The sequence below is a fragment of the Heloderma suspectum genome, chromosome 4 (genome assembly GCF_057233095.1).
Source record: "Heloderma suspectum isolate Gila_16-S chromosome 4, 16-S_ref, whole genome shotgun sequence".
NCBI lineage: Eukaryota > Metazoa > Chordata > Lepidosauria > Squamata > Helodermatidae > Heloderma > Heloderma suspectum.
In genome coordinates, this window is record NC_139461.1 from 165,073,524 (window position 1) to 165,100,699 (window position 27,176).

The window sequence follows — 27,176 nt, forward strand, 5'->3', positions numbered from 1 at the left end:
GACCCTGCACTTCTGAATTTGCCACTACATTACTGAGTCTGGGGTGGGAGAATGGTGGAGGTCATTTTTTGTGACACTGCATTGGGACATTTTAGTGCCATTTGTTCTCCAGAATGATGCTTCCCTGTGAGAAATTGTATTCTGGTGTGGGCAAGAATGCTGGCTGCCAGACAGCGGCCACCAAGAAAAGCTCCTCATCGACATCCTTAATTTTTTAAAAACATTTAAAAAAGAAAACTCCTCCCCACAACCTATTAAGAAATCCTGCCTCAAAACTTCACCCAGTTTTCATACACAGTGCATCCAAATTTGAGTTAAAATGTATCTGGTGAGAACGTTTGGCTCAGCATTTGCTCTTATAGCTGCACCGCAGTGGTTGCTACACTGAAAAGCACTGTGGTGTCCTTGTCTGTCAGGCTGGGCCTTGTGTGCCATGGTGGCTTAAGTGACATGGTTGGGGCTTTGCACCCTTATTGTGAGTGGATTAGTGCCATCCATGCATCACTAATGAGGGCGTGTTGTCAGCATGCCACTCTGTGACTGGTGTGTAGTGGCAATGTTGCCATGGATACTTGGGGTGGTGGTGGCAGATTTGCTATGCTGTCTGTTTTTCAAAGTGATGTTGTTTTCTTCTCAACTTTGCTGCTGGAGGTGTGTTGGATCCTGACTGCGCTATGCTGATGTTACACAATAATAAGCTGGCCACCAACTTGCTGGGACCATAGGATTGCCTAGTCCATGTTGAGCATCCAGGACCCATACCCCGTGCACAACAGAGAGGATGAGAAACAGCTGTAGAAAATGTCAGAAACAAAAAAGACAGCTGTACAACTCTAGAAGTCCCCAACGTGTGTCTTTCAGTTTCAAACAACTTGAGACACCTCTTTCAGCTCAGTTTAACAACTTAATGTCAATTTTTTCTGGAAAAAATATTGATCCTTTTTTGGAATTAAGTATGAACAATTCAGGCCATAGGTCCCCAGAAGCCTCAGAAAACTACTTTTCCTGCTCTGCAAAAAGCTCAGAAGCACAGAAAAATAAAATCTTTAATATTTTAAGACAGAAAGGATTAGATATGGTGAAATAGGAAGAAATGGCAGCAACAGCTGGAAGATGTTTCCTGTTCATGTGTGTGGGGGACAGAAAGAGTGTGTGTGTTCCTTAAGATTTTGGCATTACTTTAAATTACTCCTTTGTGTCCAGCAAAGAATAGAAACATGCCTGTCAGTATTTTTTTTTCCCTGGGAAGAAGCCTTTTGCAGATGCAAAGATGATGCTGAAATGTTTAAAAAAAAATTCTTGCCCCACCTCACATTTAAGGGAAAGAGACAAAGCATTGAATCCTGCCAACTCGGCATTGGGAGGTTTCTGATATTCTTTTCTTTTGGCGTCGGGTGAGAGAGACAGTCTCCAGTCCGTCTGGCACTTGCTATTGCTAGAATTTGGAATTCTCTGCTTGAGTCATACTGATTATCTCATTCAGTTCCAAGAGCTACTTTTCTTCATACGGCTGGAGACACAATAGTTTTTAAGAGTGTCGAAAGTGATTTCAGAGAAGTTTCACTTCCCACAGTGTCCTCAAATTTCTTTCTGTTGCCTGCGAAAAACCTGTTTCCCAGAGGCAGAAGTGGGTTGAATGTGTGTACACACTGTGAAGAGCTATCCCTCTTTCAACCCTCCTTCAGTTTATTGACACAACTAACATCTGTTACATATTTTCTTTAAATATGTGGAATGGATATCAAAGAAAACACTTATAAGGTGCTTATTAAATAGTTTGTTACTCCTGTACAGATTAGTAAAAAACCCCAGCAATTACAATCTTAAGCGTTGGAAGCATCAGATCATGAACAATTTTTTTCTCCCCCCCCCCACCACCTATTTTGTGGGTTTCTTTATAGCCAATCCCTCCCACAATGGGAAAAGATAAAAGCTTTAATGGAAATATAATATATAACTGGAACTGCTGCTTTTCTTCTTACTTACAGTATTTTAATTGTACTTATATTGATGTAGTATACTTAGCAAGGACAGAAAGCTAATAAATTATATGGTTAAAGCAGCAAGAATAACTTATATGATTTTGGAAACAACCAAATATTTTATCTATTAAGGACTGATTAGATAAACTGTGGGAATCCCCCAAAATAGCAAAACAAATCTTATATACACAAAGAAAATGTTAAACAAATGCTTTCAAAACAAACGGAACATCTTTTTATTCATTTCTCTAGTAGTAATGTTGTATTTTGATACACAATCTGTTTGAGCTTCTTATGAGTATTTTTTAAAATCCCCACTTTTCAAACAAACCAGCAAGCAAGCAAACAAAAAGCACTGTACCATCTGTCCAGCAAGCAGGATAGCAAGATCATTAAAGAGAAAACAGCTGTCAGAAGAGCTTTTACCGCAAGGATATAAGCTCATGTGAAGGGCAGATAGTTGTAAGATTTTTTTTTAAAATGCTGAGGCAACTTCTATACAGCCAAAAATATACCCTTTCATCAATGGAGTTGCAGATGTTAACATTTGTGGCTTGCCTCCAACCCTGCCCCGCATCCTCAATTCTAGCCCTCTTTACACAATATTTCTTTTTCCTACACAGAAATAATCCCCCATTTAGGAAAATCTATTACACCATCACATGTGAAGAACAGACAAATATTTACTTTGCTACAAGAATTTGTGATGAGGAGCTGGATTCAGAATGGACAGTGGACCAAGCAGCCTCATCAATTCTTCCTCCAATAATTCAGCACTGCCACACTCTGAAAAAGTGGTAGTGTAGTCAAGCTCACTGCCACCTTTGGCAATTAGCCAAAAATCCACTTCAGGAGAAGAGCTGAAACTGTCTACACATCCAGAGTAATGCTTGAAGTTGAGAACTACATCAGCAACTCTTGCTCAAGCTGGAAGGGAGATCACTACTGCCACTGGTGTATAAGACAGGAGATACCAGGAGAGAATCCCCCAATATCAGGTGGGAGCAAGCAATCTTCAGCTAAGTGGAGGTGTGCCATTTCTGTCTCCGGCTTATTCTCCCTCCTGTTTCCACATGTTCAAAACTGAAAAATAACCCCAAGACATCTGCCCCAGCTATGGCCAGTTGTCCTCACTGAATCCCAAAGCTTCAGCCCTTTTACCTTGTGTCAAGGAGACACCCACTAATTTAACTGGTTTCCTTTAATCAATATAGGCGTAGTAACAGGAAAACAGATTTTTCTAATTTGGTGGTGTATTTTTAATACTTTTTATTTTATTTTTGTCTTTATAAATGAAATAAACAATATCAACAACCTAATTGGTAGCTACAGTTTCCCAACAATACAATATTCTTAAGAGGACACAGCAATAACAAAAAGGAGGGAAAAAATTACTTAAAAGGATTAAATTTAAACTCCAATACACATGGGCTTCAAATCCCATTCTACTTAAAAATTATACCTATAACATTGGTAATATTACAATTCAATACAGCATGAATAATCGTATCATGTCATCAGTCTTATAGCAAAGAAGCAGGCCTACAATTCATTTTCAGTAACTGTATATTGCTTTTCAGTTAGCATATAATAGTAAAGCTTAACAATTTTACTAGCCAAAAATCTTACTAGCCAGTCTCAATAATGATAATAATAGTAAAAAAGGAGATTAAAAAGGATAAATAATAATAACAAATCACTAATAAATAAAGGTTAAAAAACAACCTTACAACAATCAGTAATATATTTTATACTAGATATATAAATGAGTGTGCACATTTCTATACACCCTCAAACAGTATATTTAAGTACAATGTGTCATATCCATTTTAAAGAATAAAGCTTTTTTTAAAAAAGGAGAAAAATAAGAGAAAGCAGGCGGATATATATATAAGCAATTAATTCTGGCCTAGCCTGAGTTATTCAGACTAAACATAGCCAGTTGGCAAAACATGTTTGTTAAGGATGTACGAAAGTCACTTACCTTTCCGCGGATTATGTTCATGGAGGGGGGGAGGTGTTCCGTCCTTCCCCCCGGAATCCTCGACGGCCGGCTGTGCTCCGCGGTGGCTCCGCAGAGCAGCTGGCCATGCCCAGTCCAGAGCTGTCTGCAGCCAGATTTCTGGCTGCGGAGGGCTCTGGGTAAAAAACAAAAACAAAACCCCCCATGTACGGCTACGGCCGCCGCCATTTGCTTTCCTTATTTTTCACCGTCTTAGTCTACATAAATATTTTCGTAGGCTAAAACGGCGAATCAAAAAGGGACGCAAATAGCGCCCACTACGCTATTTGCATTCCCCTTTATTTTCACCGTAATAGTCTACGTAAATATTTACGTAGACTAAGATGGTGAAAAATAAGGAACGCAAATGGCGGTGGCCGTAGCCGTAGCCGCCGCCATTTGCGTACGCATTTTTTTTTAACCCAGCCGTGATAGGCTACGTAAATTTTTACGTAGCCTATCGCGTCTGTAAAAAACAACAACAACCCCCCCCCCAGATTGCAAATGGCGGTGGCAGCCAGTTGGAAGACCAGCCGCCGCCGCTGCCGGAGCCGCCGCCACCGGAACATCCGCCCCAGGTAAGTCTCGTCCTGGGGGGGATCTGCGGGGGGGTGGTAGGCCGTTCCGCCACAGATTTTGGGGGGCCAAATGCACTGGCATTCGGCCTCACCGAGATTCGTGGCGGAATTCTCTGACATCCCTAATGTTTGTAGATTCCAGTTCATGGGGTTGGAACACCAATCTCATGCATTTTTGCATTTAGCCATGCCTCTGCCATTTCATGATTTAGGGACTTCTTCATCTGACCTTCAGAAACAATGCAAAATGTAGCAGGATATTTTAAGTGATACTGTTAAGTTCATGTGTTTGCCAGATTTTTCACTTTGATGAATTGCCTTCTTTTCTCAGCAACTTTTTTGGTGTAATCCGGAAATAACATAACTTTATCTTGTTTCCAAATAAGATTTCCACCCCCTCTTGCCAAACACAGGCTATAATTTTTTGTGGAGATCCTTGCAAATTGGACTGTAATCGTATAACCAGTCCCTTTGGCATTTGGCACACGGAATGCCTGCTCGCTATCAAGTAAATAGTCAGATGGCACAGGGAGTATCTCATGCAAAACTTATCTACAAAAGTAGACAAATTTACATCACTAGGCAAATCCTTAATACCAATAATACATACATTTGCTCTGTGCATAAAAGCCTCCAGTTGGGAAATTCTGACAGAGGAATTGTTGAAAAAAACTTGTGACGCAGTTTCATTCACTGCCACCCTATCTTGCAGCTCGTTAACCTCCATTTTTTGCCAAGAAGTGTTAATTAAATCCACAGCCCCTTGCAGGGTAGTGATGGAATTTTGAATTGTATCCAGCCTCTTAGCCTGTTCAGCAAATTGCGAAGACAAAGTTTTTATCACAGTAAATAACTCCCCTGTTTTTTCAGTTCTTGGCGACTTTGCCAAAGGAGGTACAGGGGGAGTAGGCGGAGATGCATTTCCTTTTTTTCTTTTTGTTGCAGCCATGTTTCTCTTCAAACAGATCTTGCAGGTCCTCAAATATCCTCAAATATTCTTAATATTTCTTAAACCATTCCTCAGATATTGTTGGTATTTCTTAATCCATAAATTACAATGGAGCACGTCAGCCCTAATTTCTCCTATTTAGATAGGAGTTTCAAAACAACTTTTGGCGATAATTAAGCTCTGGGAGGGTAGTCTCGGAATCCAGCCCCCCTGCTGCTTCGCTGAGAGGACTAATTTTCTAAGACTTCATCCAGATGCTGCCTTGCCTCCCCTTTTCATTCCAGGGGAAAGATGAAAAGGTTTTTCAACCTTTTAAAAAGCTGTTTGAGATAGCATCCCACCGAAACTCCGTGGAATGCTGCAAGGGCGACTGCAAGGCGCACACCATGCATCCACTATATTTAAAATGACTGTACGTTTTACTATCTGTTGTAATGGGGGGTGGGGTGTCAATATCGAAGTGGACCAAATACTCCCTAAGGTTTTTAGCGCATCTGAATCCTGTTTATGGTGAAACAGGATTGAAAGCAGATTCCTGTAATCTATCTACGTTTATAAACATCCAAGCTTCAGCTTTGTACTTCATGTGCTGACCTATGCCTTTGTAACCAGTATGTTTCACTCCTGGACGGTTTATCTTATAATGTAATCAGTGGAGCTCATGCTACATCAGTTTTGATATTGTGTTGGTCTGTTTACCTCTTTGTTGTTGTTACTAATTATATCATTACTTCTCTCATTTTTGTGCAGTTGTATGCATTTTACCATTGATTCATTTGGTTTGCATTCAACTGGTGCCGTGGGTTTGTGGTAATGGGTGAAACTCCGACTGGAACTCTAATTTGGTAGTGTTAACCAATCAAGCTGACATGAGGAATTATATAAATAATAAAACAAATAATATTTTATGATTTATGAGAGAGTGTATAAAGGTTATTATTTAACCATCTTATATTTATCCCTAACCTATCTACCTCCCCTTCTAAACCCATCACTCAAGCCAGTCTCACTAAATGTACATTCATTGGATCACTAAACCCTCTCGACTGTTAAACTGTCTTAAACCCCTTAGAATTCCACTCACTCACAAGCACCTCCCACCTTTCCCTTACACACCCACATTCCATTAACTCTAACTTACCTGGATAACATTCTACAACTCAAACACAAACATTTTATCTTTTATATTCTTTTACACTGTTGAACATTTTTATATCCCAACATTTTAATATGTACCTGGGAGGACTATTGAGCAACTCAGGGGGTCGGGGAGGTGCCACTATAACTGTGGTCATGGGCAGCAGGAGGTATGGCGTTGGGGGATTAACAGGCCAGCTGAGGAGAAGAGGGGCTAGACACCTTACAGCTGTCCCCTCTTCTGGTTCTTCCCCTAACCTGATGGTTCCTGGCAGCCTTACCAGTCTGCCCTCGGGTCTGGTGGTGCTGCTGCTGAATGCCAGGTCGGCCCAAAATAAAATCTCCCTCATCCATGATTTGATTGTGGATGAGGGGGCTGACCTGGTATGTATTACTGAGACCTGGGTGGGGGAACTGGGAGGGGTTACTCTCTCCCAGCTGTGCCCCCCTGGGTACTCAGTGCAGCACCAACACCGACTCAAGGGTCAGGGAGGGGGGGTTGCCGTGGTCTATAGGAATTCAATCTCCCTCTCCAGGCTTCCTGCTCATTTGAGTGAAGATCTTCAGTGCTTGTACCTTGTGTTGGGTACCCGGGACAGATTAGGGATTCTGTTGGTGTACCTCCCACCCCGCTGCCCATCAGACTCCCTGCCTGAGCTGACGGAGGTGGTCTCAGACTTGGTGTTGAGGACCCCTAGGATGATGGTCCTGGGGGATCTCAACTTCCATGCTGAGGCCGCTGTATCCGGGGCAGCTCAGGACTTCATGGCCGCCATGACAACCATGGGGCTGTCCCAACATGTCATCGGCCCAACGCATATAAAAGGACACACGCTTGATCTGGTTTTCTCAACTGGGCAGGAGGATGGTGATCTAAGAGTGGAGGAATTAACATCTGTCCCTTTGTCATGGTCAGATCACTACCTGCTGAGGTTTAGACTCCTGGCAGCCTTCCCCCTCTGCAAGGGTGGGGGACCTATTAAAATGGTCCGCCCCCGGAGATTAATGGATTCCGATGGATTCCAGAGGGCTCTGGGGGATTTTCCTGCTGGTATGGCTGGTGCTCCTGTCAAAGCCCAGGTCGCTCTGTGGAATGCAGAGATGACTCGGGTGGTTGACACGATTGCGCCCAAGCGCCCTCTCCTTCTGAGCAGAGCCCGGCCAGCTCCTTGGTATACATCTGAGCTGAGGGCAATGAAAGCAAGAGGGGAGATAGCTAGAACGCAGGTGGAGGAAAACTCGTGCTGAGTCTGACCGAACACAGGTAAGAGCCCACTAACAAGCCTACTCTGTGGCGGTGAGGGTGGAAAAGAGACAGTTCTTTTCCACCAGCATTAGTGTCGTCCAGCGGAGATTTTCCGAGTGGTTCGCAGCCTGTTACATTCTGGGCCAGGGCGAGAGACGGTGGAACCCTCGGTGGCACGCTGTGACGAGTTTGCATGGCACTTTGAAGATAAAGTCACTCAGATTCGTCATGAATTGGACACCACGATTAATGCAGTTCCATTGGTAGAGGCTTTCAGAGCACCGTCTGGTTCAGTTTTTATTGGATGAGTTTCAGTTACTGAAGTCTGAGGATGCGGACAAGGTGCTTGGCCAAGTCCGATGAACCACTTGTGTGCTTGACCCTTGCCCTTCATGGCTTATTAAATCAAACAAGGAGGGGATGTCTGGCTGGGTCCAGGAGGTTGTAAATTCCTCCTTGAGAGAGGGAGTGGTGCCGGCTGCTTTAAAAGAGGCCGTAATCAGGCCACTCCTAAAAAAGCCTAACCTGGACCCGGAGGATGTTAACAATTATAGGCCAGTGGCCAACATCCCCTTCCTGGGCAAGGTGCTTGAGCGGGTGGTTGCAGGACAGCTCCAGGCACTGTTGAATGAAATGGATTATCTAGATTCATTTCAGTCAGGCTTCAGGCCTGGTTTTGGAACGGAAACTGCCTTGGTTGCCCTGTGGGATGACCTCTGCCGGGAGAGGGATAGGGGGAGTGTGACCCTGTTGATTCTCCTGGACCTCTCAGCGGCTTTCGATACCATCGACCATGGTATCCTTCTGGATAGGTTGTCTGGGTTGGGAGTTGTAGGCACTGCATTACAGTGGTTCCGCTCCTACTTGGATGGCCGACTCCAGAAGGTGGTGCTGGGGGATTATTGCTCTGTGCCATGGCAATTGTGCCATGGGGTTCCACAGGGCTCTATTTTATCCCCTATGCTGTTTAACATCTACGTGAAACCGCTGGGGGAGGTTATCCGGAGGTGTGGGCTGAGGTGCCATCAATATGCGGATGACACCCAGCTCTACCTCTCTTTCTCATCAAAACCAGGTGAGGCAGTGGCTGTTCTGAATCAGTGCCTGGGCACGGTAATGGACTGGATGAGGGCCAATAAACTGAAACTCAATCTAGACAAGATGGAGGTACTGTTAGTGGGTGGTTCGTCTGCCCGGCTAGGTGATATTCAACCTGTTCTGGAGGGGGTTGCACTCCCCCTAAAGGATCAGGTTCGTAGTTTGGGGGTGCTCTTGGATCCAGAACTGTCACTTGAGGCACAGGCGAACTCAGTGGCACGGAGCATTTTTTATCAGCTTAGGCTGGTATACCAACTACGCCCTTATCTGGACAGAGATAGCCTAGCTACAGTTATCCATGCTCTGATAACTTCTCATCTGGATTACTGCAGTGCGTTATACGTGGGGCTGCCTTTGAAAACGGTCCAGAAACTTCAGCTGATCCAAAACAGGGCAGCAAGATTGTTAACAGGGACTGGCCTGCGAGCTCATATTACGCCAATACTTTTTCAGTTGCACTGGCTGCCAGTCCATTTCCTGGCCCGATTCAAAGTGCTGGTATTAACATTTAAAGCCCTTAACTGCTTGGGGCCAGGTTATCTGAAGGATCGCCTCCTCCCATATGTGCCTGCCCGGACCTTAAGATCATCCTCAGCGGCCCTTCTCCGTGAGCCCCTGCCAAAGGAAGTGAGGTGGGTGGCTACTAGGAGGAGGGCTTTTTCTGCTGTGGCACCCCGGCTCTGGAATGAGCTCCCTGGTGAGGTTCGCCTGGCACCTACATTGTATTCCTTTTGGTGCTAGGTGAAGACCTTTTTATTTTCCCAGGCATTTTAGCATTTTAGCTTTCTAAACTTTTAGCTTTGATGTTTTAAATTTGTATTTTAAACTCCTGCACTGCTGCTAGGTTTTATTGTGGTTGTATTGTTATATTGTGGTTTTAATGTTCTATATATTTTAAATTGTTATATTGTGTGCTGTTTGGTTTTAATTTTTGTGAACCGCCCAGAGAGCTTCGGCTATTGGGCGGTATAGAAATTAAATAAATAAATAAATAAATAAAATTTACATTACCATGCATATGTTACGAGATAGGCAAAAGGTCACTTCCCAAAATGGCAGTTAGTAGGCAGACAGGCCAGAGGCAAGTAGTATAGTCCAGACACATAAACATTCCAGACATAGCAGCAACTGAGTGGAAAGGTGGCCAGCAAGCCCTTAGTCTGGCCAGATCTTCTCAGCAGTGGGTACTGGGCAGGTTGCTCTGACTGACAGGCAGGTTCCAATACTGAGGATTTGGAGAACCAGGTGAGCTGCACTGGTTCCCTGGATTGCCTGCCCAGGTGATGAGTCAGCTAGTGTGGCTTGTAATGCCATCTAAGCTGCGCCTGAGGCTAACACAGTGCAATCCACAAGTCCTGGGGAATTTTCTTCCAAATTGATAGGTGCTAAATCAATGAATTCGCTCTTAGAAGGAACAAGTGGGAACTGCAACAAAATGTTGCAGTATAGAGTGCTCTAATTCAGTGTTCCAGCCAGCTAGCCAGCCATGTCCTTTTCCAGGATATTCCATTCCATTCCTCCTCTCCACCCCACCCCCCCACCAGTTTTCTGCCCCTGTGCCCCAACAGACACTCAGTACTCTGTGACCACTGTGCATGCTTAGTTCTAACTGGACTGTAGAGTCCCCTACCCCACTTAAGATTTTTTTGTACTTCTACAAACTTTGGGATTCTCCCAAGTTTGCTGATACCTCCCTCTTCTGTGTGGGTGACACCATTTTGACTACGTAACGACAGACACTCAGAGAATGAGTTTGCTATTAGTATATACTATAGGATGATGATAATACTGATTCTAGACATGAAGCTAGATCAGAATATTTAACCTAATGTTCTGTTCCCAGCAGTGGTCAGACAGATTTCTCTGGGAAGCTTACTATTAGGGCATGAAGGCAAAAGCCTCCCCTCCTGACTGCCTGCAACATCTGATACTCTGTGGTATAATGTCTCTGAACAAGGCAGTTCCATTTTAACTATCATGGCTAGTTGCCATTGGCAGACCTGACATTTCTGAATTCATCTAGTTCCCCCTACCTCTTAAAAATCCATGTATGCCGTTACATCCTGTGACAGTGAATTTTATATATTAATTATCCTCTAGAACATGATGTTCCACTGCCCTGCATGTGGGCTTCTCAGAGGCATCTGACTAGCCACTGTTGGGAACAGGATGTTGAACTAGATGGACCATTGATCTGGATTCAGTGAGGCTCTTCTTATAGCATTACATGAGTGTTATACACAGATAACACCATGTTAATGTTTAAAATAGTTCATGTTCTCTCTTAAGCCACAAATACCTGAATTTCATCAGAATATTGATTTCTTAGTCGTTTCTACTGAGGAAAAACAATTATGTTCGAATTCATTGGAAATTTGGAAACCAGCTTGCTAATAAACCTGTCTTGCACACATTTATTTTCCCTTCTCTCCATTCAGCACCTATATTTCTAGTCATCTGATTGGCGCTACATCCTGAGTTACTATTGCAATATACAATTAAGACTGCATTCCTTACATACTAGCCCCATTGGATACAGCGGAATTCCCTTCTGAATAAACATGCATAGGATATCTGGCATAGAAGAAGGAAGCCACCCCCCTCAACAGCTGTGTACCCTTCTGTTGGGAGAAAGAGGCACCCGCCATTGTGCAAGGAAGAGGCAGCAGCAAAGAGAATACACTGGGTAGACTGGATTTCCACATAGACAGAGAGAGATTTGAGAATGCCTCAGGTCCAGGGGTCAAGAAAAATAGTTTGTATAGATTTGGAGCCATCCATTCCAAAGTGTGATCCAAAAGTTGTATACTAGTTCTCATTGTGGGACACATTTGCTGTAATGCACCCTATAATCCATAACTATTATAAAAAGCAGGCCATCCAGTCCTTGGATTAGGTTGGAGAAATAATCCCCAATGGACAATGAAAACAGCACTAGCAAAGCTTTCAGGGACAAGGTTGTAAGCTTCGCTACAGCGAACAATGGTGGAATTACTTTTTTCCTTGTAATGTTTATATTACATGTCTAAAATGTGTTTAATGATTCCCAAACATAAACTGAAGCCCCTGGATCCATTGTCTGAATTTTGACTCTTCAGATTTTATTACTAAATGTTATAAGAACACAAGTAATTAAACACTTCAAGGATAGGAACTTCGTATTTCCTTTATTTGTGGCTGTAAAGGCTAAGTCAGCAGCCTTATTCTGCTTCTGCGGAGGATTCTAGCAACAATACCATTTGTTAAGTTTAGAATTGCATATCAGAATTTTGTTTACAGGGTAAACTTTACACTGGTGTGATACTGTTTCTGTCAAATTGGATCAAACCAAGACTTGCCTCCTAGGCACTGATTTTTCCAAGGTTGTCCACTGTGGAGAAGGGGTTGAGAATTCAAAAAAAAATTGCCTCTTTAAAAATCCCCTGTATATGGCACAAAGGCCTAGCTTTGCCATTCCTATTAAACATCCTGCCATATCCAAGCATCACTCAAACAAACATGATGGAATTTCCCCATTTTAATGTGTCCTATGTACCAGGAGTAAAAGGGAAATCTCTCCCCATTCATATCTCTTAATTCTTCCTACCTGGATTGTTGGAAAAGTGTTAATATCACCTTTCCACAAATTCCTCTGCTTAGGTGCTGAAATGCCATGTTTCCAAGGCTACTGTAAAAGCCCATCAAGAACACCATGGTCAAACCTGATTGGTGGATTCTCTTCCCCCTGCCAGTACTCCAGCGCCTGAGTCTACAGGGATAAGATACGGGGCTTTTCCCTATGATATATATCATCCATTTTATCCTTTTGTCATCTTGGAACACCTTGTATGTAAGTTTTAGAATCTCGCTGTAACACTGTCTAGTAGAGATTATTTGTTGTTGTTGTTGTTGTTCAGTCATTCAGTCGTGTCCGACTCTTCATGACCCCATGGACCATAGCACGCCAGGCCTTCCTGTCCTGCGCTCTCCCCCGGAGCGTGCTCAAGTTCATATTCATTGCATCAGTGATGCTATCTAGCCATCTCATCCTCTGCCGTCCCCTTCTCCTTTTGCCTTCAGTCTTTCCCAGCATCAGGGTCTTTTCCAGAGAGTTTTCTCTTCGCATTAGGTGGCCAAAATATTGGAGCTTCAGCTTCAGTATCTGTCCTTCCAATGAGCACTCAGGGTTGATTTCCTTTAGGATTGACTGATTGGACCTCCTTGCAGTCCAGGGGACTCGTAAGAGTCTTCTCCAGCACCACAGTTCGAAAGCATCAATTCTTCGGCGCTCAGCCTTCCTTACAGTCCAGCTCTCACAGCCATACATTACTACTGGGAAAAACATAGCTTTGATTAGATGGACCTTTGTCGGCAAGGTGATGTCTCTGCTTCTTACTATGCTGTCTAGGTTTGCCATAGCTTTCCTCCCAAGGAGCAAGCGTCTTTTAATTTCATGGCTACAGTCACCGTCTGTGGTGATCTTGGAGCCCAAGAAAGTAAAATCTGTCACTGCTTCCATTTCTTCCCCTTCTATATGCCAGGAAGTGATGGGGCCAGATGCCATGATCTTAGTTTTTTTAATGTTGAGTTTCAAACCAGCTTTTGCACTCTCCTCTTTCACCCCCAACAAGAGGCTCTTTAGATCCTCTTCACTTTCTGCCATTAGGGTGGTATCGTCTGCATATCGGAGGTTGTTGATAATTCTCCCAGCATTCTTAATTCCGACCTGTGATTCATCCAACCTGGCGTTTCTCATGATGTACTCTGCATAGAAGTTAAATAAGCAGGGTGACAATATGCAGCCTTGTCGTACTCCTTTCCCAGTTTTGAACCAATCGCTTGCTCCATGTCTGGTTCTTACTGTTGCTTCTTGACCCTCGTACAGGTTTCTCAGGAGACAGGTAAGGTGGTCTGGTACTCCCATCACTTTCAGAATTTGCCACAGTTTGTTGTGATCCACACAATCAAAGGCTTTAGCATAGTCAATGAAGCAGAAATCAATGTTTTTCTTGGATTCTCTTGCTTTCTCCATGATGCAGCGAAAGTTGGTGATTTGATCTCTAGTTCCTCTGCCTCTTCGAAACCCAGCTTGTACTTCAGGTAGTTCTCGGTTCGCATACTGCTGAAGCCTAGCTTGTAGGATTTTGAGCATCACCTTGCTGGCATGTGAAATGAGCGCAATTGTGCGGTAATTTGAACACTCTTTGGCGTTGCCCTTCTTTGGAACTGGAATGTAAACTGACCTTTTCCAGTCTTGCGGCCATTGTTGAGTGTTCCAAATTTGTTGGCATATTGAATGCAGCACTTTAACAGCATCATCTTTTAGGATTTTAAATAGCTCAGCTGGAATACTGTCATCTCCGCTAGCTTTGTTGTTAGTAATGCTTCCTAAGGCCCACATGACTTCACTCTCGAGGATGTCCGGCTCAAGTTCAGTGACCGCACTATCATGGCTATCAGGGACATTCAGATCTTTCCTGTATAGTTCTTCTGTGTATTCTTTCCACCTCTTCTTAATCTCATCTGCTTCTGTTAGGTCCCTGCCTTCTTTGTCCTTTATCATGCCCGTCTTTGCACAAAACATTCCCTTGAGATCTCCGATTTTCTTGAAGAGATCTCTAGTCTTTTCCATTCTGTTGTTTTCCTCGATTTCTTTGCATTGTTCATTTAAGAAGGCCTTCTTGTCTCTCCTTGCTATTCTCTGGAACTCTGCATTCAGTTGGATATATCTTCCCCTTTCTCCCTTGCTTTTTGCTTCCCTTCTTTCCTCAGCTACTTGTAAAGCCTCCTCAGACAGCCACTTGGCTTTCTTGCTTTTCTTTTTCTTTGGGATGGATTGAGTTGCTGCCTCCTGAACAATGTTACGGACCTCCATCCATAGTTCCTCAGGCACTCTGTCTATCAGGTCTAATCCCTGAAATCTATTCCTCACCTCCACTGTATATTCATAAGGGATATGATTTAGGTCATACCTGAATGGTTTAGTGGTTTTCCTTACGTTCTTCAATTTAAGCCGAAATTTTGCAAGAGGCAGCTCATGATCTGAGCCACAGTCAGCTCCAGGTCTTGTTTTTACTGACTGTATGGAGCTTCTCCATCTTTGGCTGCAAAGGACATAATCAATCTGATTTCGATATTGACCATCTGGTGATGTCCATGTGTAGAGTCGTCTCTTGTGCTGTTGGAAAAGCGTGTTTGCTATGATCAGCGTGTTCTCTTGGCAAAACTCTATTAGCTTTTGTCCTGCTTCATTTTGTACACCAAGGCCATGCCTGCCTGTTATCCCGGTGATTTCTTGACTTCCTACTTTAGCATTCCAATCCCCTATGATGAAGAGGACATCTTTTTTGGTGTTAGTTCTAGAAGGTATTGTAGGTCTTCATAGAACCGATCAACCTCAGCTTCTTCGGCATCAGTGGTTGGGGCATAGACTTGAATTACTGTGATATTGAATGGTTTGCCTTGGATTCGTACTGAGATCATTCTATCATTTTTGAGATTGTACCCCAGTACTGCTTTTCCCACCCTTTTGTTGACTATGAGTGCTACTCCGGTTCTTCTAAGGGATTCTTGCCCACAATAATAGATATGATGGTCACCTGAATTAAATTTGCCCATGCCTGTCCATTTTAGTTCGCTGATTCCCAAGATGTCGATGTTCAATCTTGCCATCTCATGTTTGACCACCTCCAGCTTACCTTGATTCATTGATCTGACATTCCAGGTTCCTAAACAATATTGTTGTTTTATATCTTCTTCAGGGCCACCCAATTTCTCCTTCATCATTAATCTTAATAAAACTTAAAAATCTTGGGTTTGACTGTATACAGTATTGTGGATAGCCCAAGGATCTAACCTCTGCATTCCAGATCACTCTTGCACACTTCACAGAAGGAAGAGACAAGGAAGAGACAAGGGGAGAAATTGGCTAATTCAGTCAGGGCTGATCGAGGAGTTTTTGCTGGTAGATGCCCCCTTCTAGGTGAAAGCCCATGTCTCTTGGGGTTCCCTTGCCCACATTTTAGGGTGAATTATAAGGGAGAAGTGCTGCAGCCTGGCCTGCACCACAGGGCGGGTGGGGGCATTCTCCACATCTACATCCTGGCTTCCCCATGAAAGGCCGAAATACTGTACACAGTATTAAGCAGCTATGCATAGCTACTTAAGAGTAAGCCCAATTGAACACAATGGGTCTTACTTCCAAATAAACACATATAAGACTGGGCTACACCTCTCTAAAAATTCACAGTGAGGAGCCTCCTGTTGACTACAGTGGGAGTTCGATCAGTCTATCAGCATACATATATACCAGTTAACAACTTATTAACTACTCTGTCATGTGTACAATTTGAGGAGACAAAGGGCAATAAAGGGATAGATTCCCCCAACCCTGTCAATGCATGTTTGTGGTGAAACAAAGATTCTAACCTGTGTTGGTGATTGTGATTAAAAAAAACAAGGGATTCTTCCATATTAACGAAGTACAAATGCAAGATCTTCTTTATGGGTTGTATGAAGCAATCCTTCCTTTGGCCTTCCTCTCACTTGAAGTAGTAAACCTGTCTCTGGACTGTACCACTTCAGACTACATCTGTGGACTCACATGATTGAATGCTTCTTCTTACAAAACTATTTCCTTCCTGCACATCAAAAACTAAATGTCAGAGGGAATGGTTCTAGTTGAGCTAGTTTTTTACATGTGGGATTTTTTTTCCCCTGTGAGACATTGCTGAGTATGGCAATCAGTGTGGTTCAACAGACAGCACACTCTGACCCAAGCGTATTTGAAATGACCAATGCTGTTTAAATACACATTTCACTTAATTCACTTCAGCAGGCATCTCAAGCAGTAGATGGTATGATGCCTCACCCTGCAGGTGAGAGGATATTTGCTGGTATTACCAGCCCACTGCCACCTCTTCAGGAATTTTCTTCTGTTACCCTGTGCCCTCAAGTGTGCAATGGTAGCTGTTGCTGCTATTGCTGCTAGGAAAGCTAACCATGTAGGAGCTGACTTCATCCAAGCCACACTGGATATGCAACAATATATTCTATTTTCCTTTGAAAGAACAGTAACAACTTGCATCTTTCTCACAAAGCCTAATTGCTCATGCAACCTCCCTTCAACCATCTTAACAGTTTACAGAATCCCACTGTCCAGTCTAATCTCAGGAAAGAACCCCAATCGGAGTGAAGTTCTAGCATCACAACAGCCAATCAAATAGTATATTTGCCTCCCTTCTTATTTCATAATAGCCAACATAGCATTTTATATTTCTCATAGGTAGACAGACAGAGCAATATGCAATGGAGAGCTTCCTCCCCCACTGATTCTTTTCCACCCTGCCGATTCCATTGTGCAAGTGGTAGGTCCCACCGACTGTGTTGCGCAAGTGGGACCCACTGCTTATGGGAGATTTAGCATCCTAGGGGAAATGCTTGTTTCTGGAAGGAAGCAGGTCAGCAGAGCTCCCTTATGTGAGCTCTGCTGACCTCCCTCCTTCCAGAAATGAGCATTTCCACTCATTTTGGGTTGTCCTGGAAGTGTTAAGGCACTGTTGTGCAATCGGGGGCAGGGAATGCCCTGCTGGATTCTGCCTATAGAGATATAATCCATGGAACTTTAATAAAACTCAACAATTCTGTTTCACCACAGATGGTCATTTTTAAATGTGCGTCTGTGTGTGCATGGACAAACATGCGCATGCAAGCCTGCGAGTCATCACTGGGCTTATCTGAGCTGCGGTAAGCTTCTATTCCGACAGGCCTTTAGTCACTGAGCAGTCAATTAAAGTACTGCCCAACGTATGAGCCATTAGCATTTCCTCTCCTTTGAACAAAAGTTATTTTCAGTGTCCTGTTGGGCACAGAACATGTCTCTTGGGCTTAATGAACAAAGGCGAGAGTGCCTGATAGTAATGTAGGGCAGTGACTAAACATGAACTATCTATAGACAGACAATTTGCATGCTTAAAGTGTTGCTTTCTAAAAGCTTATCTTTGCAGCACCAGATATACTGTTGCCCTATTCCCATATCCTACTTGGGCAACAGAACAGACACATCAAATTGTTCAGAAATGGCCAGTTCAGAATTTCCCCAATAGAAGGGAATTTTCCACTGGAACAAAGCCAGTTCCTTTTCCACATGCCTCCAGCTATCCACTTCATTATACATTATGATGCAGAGGTGCAGAAGTAGCCTAAATACGGAACTGGAGTTTGCACACTGCTACACCCCAACATAATTTTTGGACCACCCGAGTCTTATATTCCTGCCACCATGAGATTATTTCCCAAGATACCATAAGATTGTATGTAGCTCAAAGTTTTATTTTTATGCAAGTTGCTCTCAGACATGATTCCCCATGTCCATAATTGCCAATTCACCTACAGAAAAGGAACTGGGACTTTGCACCACAAACCAGCCACCCAAAATCATAAACCTGGGAGATGTCCTCATAGATGTTCTCTATGAAATGTCTGGGTCACCCCTTTATGTCTGGGTCACCCCTTTGTTTAAGTGTAAGGTAAAGCTGGATGCTTTACCCCTTCATGGATCACTGCCTTATTTATTTATTTATTTATTGCATTTATACCCCACCTTTTTTCCTCTTGCAAGGAACCCAAGGCGGCTTACATTATCATCCTCCTCTCCATTTTATCCTCACAACAACAACCCTGCGAGGTGGGTTGGGCTGAGAGTCTGTGACTGGCCCAAAGTCACCCAGTGAGCTTCCATGGCTGAGTGGGGACTAGAACCCGGATCTCCCAGCTCCTAGTCCAACACTCTTGCCACTACACCACACTGGCTCTTGTTGTGGCGAAGGGGCTTGCGTAACTCAGTGAAGCCATAAGCTATGCCGTGCAGGGCCACCCAAGACGGACAGGTCATGGTGGAGAGTTCTGACAAAATGTGGTCCACTGGAGAAGGAAATGGCAACCCACTCCAGTATTCTTGCCAAGAAAACCCCATGGAACGTATCACAAGGCTAAAAGAGATGACACCGGAAGATGAGCCCCTCAGGTCGGAAGGTGTCCAATATACTACTGGGGAAGAGCAGAGGGTATTTCCAAGTAGCGCCAGAAAGAGTGAAGTGGCTGGGCCAAAGCCAAAAGGACACTCAGCTGTGGATGTGTCTGGTGGTGAAAAGAAAATCCGATGCTGTAAAGAACAATATTGTTTAGGAACCTGGAATGTAAGATCAATGAATCAAGGTAAGCTGGAGGTGGTCAAACATGAGATGGCAAGACTGAACATCGACATCTTGGGAATCAGTGAACTAAAATGGACAGGCATGGGCAAATTTAATTCAGGTGACCATCATATCTACTACTGTGGGCAAGAATCCCTTAGAAGAAATGGAGTAGCACTCATAGTCAACAAAAGGGTGGGAAAAGCAGTACTGGGGTACAATCTCAAAAATGATAGAATGATCTCAGTACGAATTCAAGGCAAACCATTCAACATCACAGTAATTCAAGTCTATGCCCCAACCACTGATGCCGAAGAAGCTGAGGTTGATCGGTTCTATGAAGACCTACAACACCTTCTAGAACTAACACCAAAAAAAGATGTCCTCTTCATCATAGGGGATTGGAATGCTAAAGTAGGAAGTCAAGAAATCACCGGGATAACAGGCAAGCATGGCCTTGGTGTACAAAATGAAGCAGGACAAAAGCTAATAGAGTTTTGCCAAGAGAACATGCTGATCATAGCAAACACTCTTTTCCAACAGCACAAGAGGCAACTCTACACATGGACATCACCAATATCGAAATGATATTATGTCCTTTGCAGGAAATATTATGTCCTTGGGAGGAAACCCTGGACTGCAAGGAGGTCCAATCAGTCAGTCCTAAAGGAAATCAACCCTGAGTGCTCATTGGAAGGACAGATACTGAAGCTGAAGCTCCAATATTTTGGCCACCTAATGCGAAGAGAAAACTCTCTGGAAAAGACCCTGATGCTGGGAAAGACTGAAGGCAAAAGGAGAAGGGGACGGCAGAGGATGAGATGGCTAGATAGCATCACCGATGCAATGAATATGAACTTGAGCACGCTCCGGGAGAGAGCGCAGGACAGGAAGGCCTGGCGTGCTATGGTCCATGGGGTCACAAAGAGTCAGACACGACTGAACGACTGAACAACAACAAAGCTGGATGCAATGCTAGGGGCATCTGAAGGAGACAGTTTCCTGGAGGTAGGGGTGTATATTTTGGGATGGCCTATAGGTTATTTTGGGGAGCAGATTTGTGGAAACTTCAGTTTGTTATTCAGACTGCGTCTGCACCTCCATGTTGAATAAGGAACTGAGAACAAGGTAGGGTTCTGCCCTTAAAGGCAGCCTAAAATATTTTTAAATAAAATAAAGTTCAGAATTCCATCAAACCAGTTTCTTAGCAGGTATGCATAGAATTATGGCATTCCAGCTCCAGTCTACATTGCCAAGATTACTTAAGATGAATTCCCTCTTAAATAGCCTTAAGCATCCCTTTCATATTCCCAGCTAGGGTGATTAAACAGTGGTAGAGAAGTTCCCAGTGGGCGTGATCTGATTTTCTTTTTTTGTGAATGGTAGTCTCTGCAGTGTCTGTAACATAATGGTACAAAACTTTCAAAGTAATGGAGAATACACACAAGTGTCCAATTATCTGAGGTAATTTGTGGACTTACACTGGGGAGGCTCATATGTTCAGATACCATAAAGCTCATTGAGCGACCCTATCCAGTCACTATCATTCAACCCTAGTCTATTACAAGGTTAGTATGAGAATACTAAAAGCCCAGGTAGCCATGTGATGTTGGCAATAAGAAAAAAGAAATCAAGCCCCCTATTAGGGTAATACCTTTATTAGGCCAACTTAAAGGTCACAGAATTGTGTGCAAGCTTTCAAGATCTCTTCATCTGGTAAGCAAGTTGGTGCGGTTACGGAAGAGGAGGAGGAAAGGGCTGACTTAAATGTTGGTCCTAAAATCTGCATGGTCAAGAAAGAGACTACAGACATTCAAATTAGGTTCTTATCAGTTGCTATGACTGTTTCAAGTTGCACTTGGGACTGACCCAGGACTGCTGGGATGAAGAAACAAAAGAACAATGGTTAATATACCCCATTTTTAAAAATACAGCTGTTTCCCAGAACTGTCTCCATCCTTAGGTGGAACACATAGGTTCCTTGGTAGGTGGAAAACAGAAGTAGAGAGAAACCAGATAATTTTAGATGATGTACTAAGTAAAAAATAATAACCAATAGCTTTATCTAGTAGCCAGAGGAGATATACTTTCAGAGAATAAAGTCCCAGCTTCAGGATAGGGTCTATGTTGGAACCCTTTTGTTTCTGAGTCACCACTTTGCCAGTTTTTTTTTTTCATACACTACTGCTGCTCTGTAGTCACTTGTCAATGAATACAGCCCAGTATCAGCTGTGTTTATAACATGATCAAGTGCTATGTACCAATGCATAGTGTTGTAACTATGGAAGAAGTAGGAGGAGTTTGAAAGGTCACATGTGTTTTATCATTGCATTTATAGCACAAGCACATGCCACATAGCTCTGCAGTTGCAGGCGATGTGGGAAGTTGTGCTGCCATTGTTTTGTTTTTAAGGTCTAGTAAATGCATGCATGCACGCACACCTGTGCAGGAATGCAGGTTTATCTATATATTTAAAAATGTGTGGTCATTCAGAGCTGTGCGTTGAAAAGTAATAATTAGACCAACCACCCTGGTCATTGAAGGAGAGGAAATGGAGGACAACCACAGATTTCCTTTCTGCAAATCCCTTCCCTGGGGCCAAAGGAGAAGATGGGGGAAAAGGTTGCCAAACAGGTGCTACAACTCTGAAGCCACTCCCAAAGGTAAGAGTTACAATACCGCTGGATTGGAACACACATAACTCAGTAGTTCATGGAAACCACAATCAACATAACAGGAAAAAATGGAATATTGAGGGGGAAATAGCATCACGACAATGGGTGGGGAGTGAGTCATGTGCCATGCAAGTGAGCCAGATGTTACAGTAGCTATATAAAATGCTAGCATACATTGGCTCCAAATGGTATAAAATCCTCTCCTCCAGTGTAGAATCCCGCTGTCTACAACCTTCTTCCACATCCCATCTTAAGACTTTGACCATGCAGACGTCATGATTGTAATGTCAACTCAGTCTTCCCTGCTCTCCTGCTTTTTGTAATATCTTTCCTGATGAAGAGATCTTGAAAGCTTGCACACTATTTTGTGACTTTTGAATTGGCCTAATAAAGGTATTGCCCTAATAATATGGATGCAAGAATACTGTGTTAGGTCAGGTGTTGTAGAGAATGTCTTAGAGGAGAGGAATCCAGGTTTAAATCCCTGCTCAACCATGAAGCAAACTGAGTGACCCTGGGCCAGTCATACACTTTCTTTCAGCATAGCCTGCGTCACAGGATTGTTGTGAGTGTAAAATGGGGAGGAGGGAGTTATGTACTCCGTTTATGGAAAAATCTCCCTGATGAGGCCCGCCTGCACCAACATTGTCATCTTTCCAGCACTAGGTTAAAACTGCCATCTTCTCTTGCATTTGGCAGCATATAATGCATCTCTTGATTGTCTCTGGCTGATTGTTTTAAATTGTTTTAGATGTTATGTGTGTTATTTGTTTTATGTCATTATGTATATGGCTTATATTTTATATATTTCAGTTGGTTTAAATTTTTGTGAACCGCCCAAAGAGCATCAGCTATGGGGTGCTATAGAAATATAATGAATGAATGAACAAACATCAGTCTGATTTCCTTGGAGAAAGGGTGAGTTGAGTATGTAATAAAGATAAACCATCTGGAGAAAGTTAATGTTTACTTCTGGGCTTTTTATCGGTTTCTTTTCCCACTACAGTTCTTGTAGTCTAACACTTCGGGAGTAGGAGGCAGGCAACCTGAGGCAGAGAAAGTCTGCAAATTAAAACAGAAGCGATCCCACACATATTATGCACTTTTGTCGCATTTATCTCAGCAGTAAAGGTTCAAGCACATCCTCACTTCTCCCCTGGATTCAATTCGAGGAACTTCCGTTAGGCTGGGTCGTGCCACCCTAGACCGCTACGCTTCCAGTCCTTATTCCCAGAACTATCCCCGCCTCCCGCCGCCAATGACCCAACCAGCGACTCACTTATGATAGGTTCGAGCCAATGAGCATTTGCGGTTAACGCCCCCCCTCGAGTTCCCGCTCTTATTTTAGAAGCAAGATTCGCGCGTCCCCGTCGGCCTTGAGGCGCCGTTCCGCTCTGGGGTTGCTTGGGCTTCTCCACGGTGAGGCCCAGTGATGGCGGCGGCAGGAGAGCGGCTGAGCTTGGTGCCCGAGGTGCAAATAGACTCCAGCGGCACCTTCAAATACATCCTGGTGCGGGTGCAGGGCGGCGGTGACGAATACCGCGATGTCGTGAGGGGCACCGCGACCGCTGAGTTCCACAGTGAGTGGAGCCGCCGGCGGGAGGACTGCGGGCGGGCCTGAAGCCCCTCTCCTGCCCCCCTGAGAATGCGAACGTGGGAATGAAGGGCGCCTATCCCTTCGGGCTGGTGTGCGCTACTTGTGGGGAAGTGTTACAAGGAACGCAGCCCGCTTCGGTTTGCATAAGACCGGTATGGGTTCGTGCATGTGTACTTGAGTGCTCGCCGACTCACTTGGGGTAGTGACATTTCCGGGCTAGAGAACTGAAATTTGATTCGCTGTGGCCCAGGGCACCACAGTGACTAGAAAAGTGTGAAAGTGAGGTGCCGCTTCATCCTACAAAGGGTGCGAAGAGGATGCGCACCCTAAAATCATTACATCGCTTCCGCAGAAAGCTGAAATTTTACACGTGATACCAAGACATCCGATTTCTCAGAAAAGCCTAAAACCAGGATGAAAGTATGCCTTGTGGAAATATGGGATATAAAGAGGATCCCAAAATTTTGCTTTGAGAAAGTTTGAAAACCACTACCATAACAAGAGGTTTAGACATGAGGAGTTAGATGTCCCCCTCGTGTGTTTTTTCAACTGGGGGGGGGGGGGGCTGGTCGTCTGAACACCACTACCCCTATTTCTTCCTTCTTGGGAGCCAGTATGTCTCTAAACCTGAATGTATCCATTTAGCTGACCAGGGCATTAGATGTAACAGCGGTTGACATCCCACGCTGCTTATACATACACACACTTAAGGAAGGCAGCCTTGTTCAAAATGGATTTAGGAAGCAGGGATGGTACAGGAGATACAACTTGAAATGTTTAAATGCTTAGTGAGAGAATGTAGCAACACTTTCCCAACTGGTATAGGATAACCTTTGGATGTACTGGTTCAGTATTGTAACGTGATGTTTGACTTCACTGTAAGATGCAGTTGTAAAAAGAGCTGCTCAGATATAGGGATTGTTTCTGTTGTGGACTACTGTAAGTTTTGTCTTTGGCTTTTTTACTCACAACAATCCTTTCTGGTATTACTCTCATGATGAACCGAGAATGAGAGAGTGGTTTGCCTGTAATAAAACCAGGCCTCCCAGGCTCAAGCTCAACTCTATCCTATAGATTTTCTTTGTTCTGGTGTAAACCACAAGATAAGGAGCAGCAGTGTTGGGTTGGAATAATTCCTGACTTCTTCTAGGCCTGGAACACCATGGACAAAAGAGCTCAAAAGTTATCTGTGTAACTTTAATGAATACAAAAGCTCATGCGGCAGAACTTTTCTACTACTTCTGATCTTTCTACTTTTCAAAAACATTTTTTTAAATCCTCATTATGCTTTCTTGTTTTAAGGTCCTCTTAGTATTCTACTTTTGTCTTGCAGATCACATATTTGAAAAGGTAAATCCTGAAATGGAAAAGCTGGGCTTCGTATGCAAGTGTCTTGGAGGAGGAAAAATTGAGCATAATAGCAAAGACAAGAAAATCCGTGTATTTGGTCTTTCTACAGTAAGTGTTGTATACATCTAATGCTTAAATATGATACATTCATTTGCATATAAAGATGTGATTATAATAACCCATTAAAAATTCTTCATTTTTTTCTTGCCAGAAGGAATAGGCTTCTGAGTACATTCATAATCCTATAAATTATGTATAATTTTCATAGATTTGGAATGTTTTTATTCAGCATGTGAACATATTATTTCATAATCCACTAAAAAACACATGCAATTGCTCTTTTACATACAGAATAAACAAGAAATTAGATGCACATAATCTGTTAAGGCATTCTGAATAATATGCTCTACGAAAGTATAATTTTATAATCAAACTGCTACAAAAGCTCAGGATAGGTAACAACATCCTAAAATAAGCTAGCAGAAATGAGCCATGAAGGAAGGACCATTAGTGGTTGAAGTACAGTTTGCTGAAGTCCAACATTTACAACTCAGTATTGGGTATTAAAGGTATCTAATAAGATGTCCCCTCCATTCCCACCTTTCTTGTCACAAATAGATTATTTAATGGCTTCAAATACCATAGAATTCCCCCTTCTCCCTTTCCCTAGTAGTCACTCTCTAACTTTGGGACATAATCTATCCTTTAATCACTAGGTTTTCCAACTGTGAAATGTGCCCTCCTTTGGCTGTTCATTGTTAACAACAAGGAGCAGTGCTAACTCCTTTCTCAAAACGCATGGAATGCCATTTCTGTAGATTGTCAGTGGCCTAATTTCTACCAGTTCAAATATCCATATGCAGTTTCACTGTGCCATAGTGATGCTACTGTGCTAGAACTATGCAGGCACAGTACCAGAAGCATCGGATGAAAGTGCCTGTGTTGACTTACAGATGTTTTGTACAATAGTTTAGTAACTGTTCTAATCCAGTTCCCCTTGTTCTCTCTACTTCCCACTCCCCTCACTGTTTTGTTTCCCAATAATGTCTTACTATCATTATAGGAAGGAATAATCTGGCCCATTGACCATAGAATAAGAGAGCCCAGAGATCCCAGCAGATCAAAACTATGGGTTGCTCTGAATTATTCATTAAGAGAGCAATCTTATGGTCCCTGGAGATCATCCCAGGGACTTTATCATTTTTGAGAGTCCCTCTCCTGAAGCTATAGACAGTACTATGACTTCAAGAGGGGGACTCCAAAATTCGATCCCTCCCCTGCTCCTAGTAGAGGTTTTAAAGGGGAAGAGAAGAGGAAAAGCCAGGATATGAAAAATCCTATGACCAGCACGCTTCCTCTAGACAGGCTCAGAGGTCTGTCTAGAGGGAAAATAAACAACACAAGGACAGAGAGGTGAAAATTGCCTCCATCACTCCTCCCACCCTGCCATCAGCAGCCTGGTGGGGGATTGGACACTTGGAAGCCTCCAAGTTCAGAGGCCTCCATCTAACGGAGATGCAACCCATAGGATTGCACACTAAATGAATGAAAAATGAGGCTGAAGATCATATGCTCTCTGCTTTTTTTCAGGTACTACTAGGAATCTCTTGCAAAGAGTCTCTCCCTCTTTGGGAATAATCCTAATGGGGAAAATTTTGTTTTCTTCCTACAGGGATACGGTAAAGCTGATCATTCCGTGACTGTAGAAATACTGAAGAGAAGCTATATAAATTATGAAATTAGTTGGTCAGATGACAAGAAGTGAACTACTGCTGTGTATTCTAAAATGTCAACGTAATGTAGACTTAATTTTAGGTTTTCACCAGAAAGTACAGTCAGTGTATTTAGCTTATTCTGAATAAAAAGCTTGAATGTGAATTTGTGGGTGCATTATTCAAATAGGCTTAAGTACCCAGAAAGGGTACTTTCTGGTACCCTTTCTGGTACTTTCAGGAACAGAAAGGGAGGTGGGGTTGCACTGTATGTGAAAAATACATATCTCTGCACAGAAATACAGGAGGAGGAGCTTGGTAGCCCCATCGAGAGCATCTGGGTTGAAATAAATGGAGCAAAGAATAAAAGGAACCTGGTGGTCGGAGTCTACTACCGGCCACCCAATCAAGGAGAAGCCAAGGATGAAACTTTTGAAAAGCAAATAGCCAATGTTTCAAGGAAGCATGATGTAGTAGTAATGGGGGACTTCAATTTCCCCGATATTTGTTGGGAGACAAATTCTGCCAAACATGGCCCCTCCAGGAGATTCCTGACTTGTGTGGCGGATAACTTCCTCCTACAGAAAGTAGAGGAAGGAACTAGAGGATCGGCTATCCTTGATTTGATCCTAACCAACAGAGATGACTTAGTGGATAAAGTAGCAGTTACAGGAACTC

At 43.3% G+C, this 27,176-nt stretch overlaps 1 protein-coding gene across 2 annotated transcripts in view; it reads left to right on the plus strand.

Annotated features, from left to right (window-relative positions):
• The window catches only part of LOC146347667 (14 kDa phosphohistidine phosphatase-like), a 29,868-nt gene extending 3,204 nt beyond the window's left edge, over window positions 1–26,664 (plus strand). The window contains exons 1-3 of one of the 2 annotated variants that reach the window (XM_084851055.1): window positions 23,212–23,419; window positions 24,770–24,894; window positions 26,459–26,664. In XM_084851055.1, the coding sequence (XP_084707181.1) occupies window positions 23,272–23,419; window positions 24,770–24,894; window positions 26,459–26,551 (366 nt within the window). In that variant the 5' untranslated portion in view covers window positions 23,212–23,271 and the 3' untranslated portion in view covers window positions 26,552–26,664. Of the gene's footprint in view, window positions 1–23,211; window positions 23,420–24,769; window positions 24,895–26,458 lie in introns of those variants that run through there. The other variant, XM_084851056.1, reaches the window with a different exon arrangement.
• The last annotated feature ends 512 nt before the right edge of the window (window positions 26,665–27,176 follow it).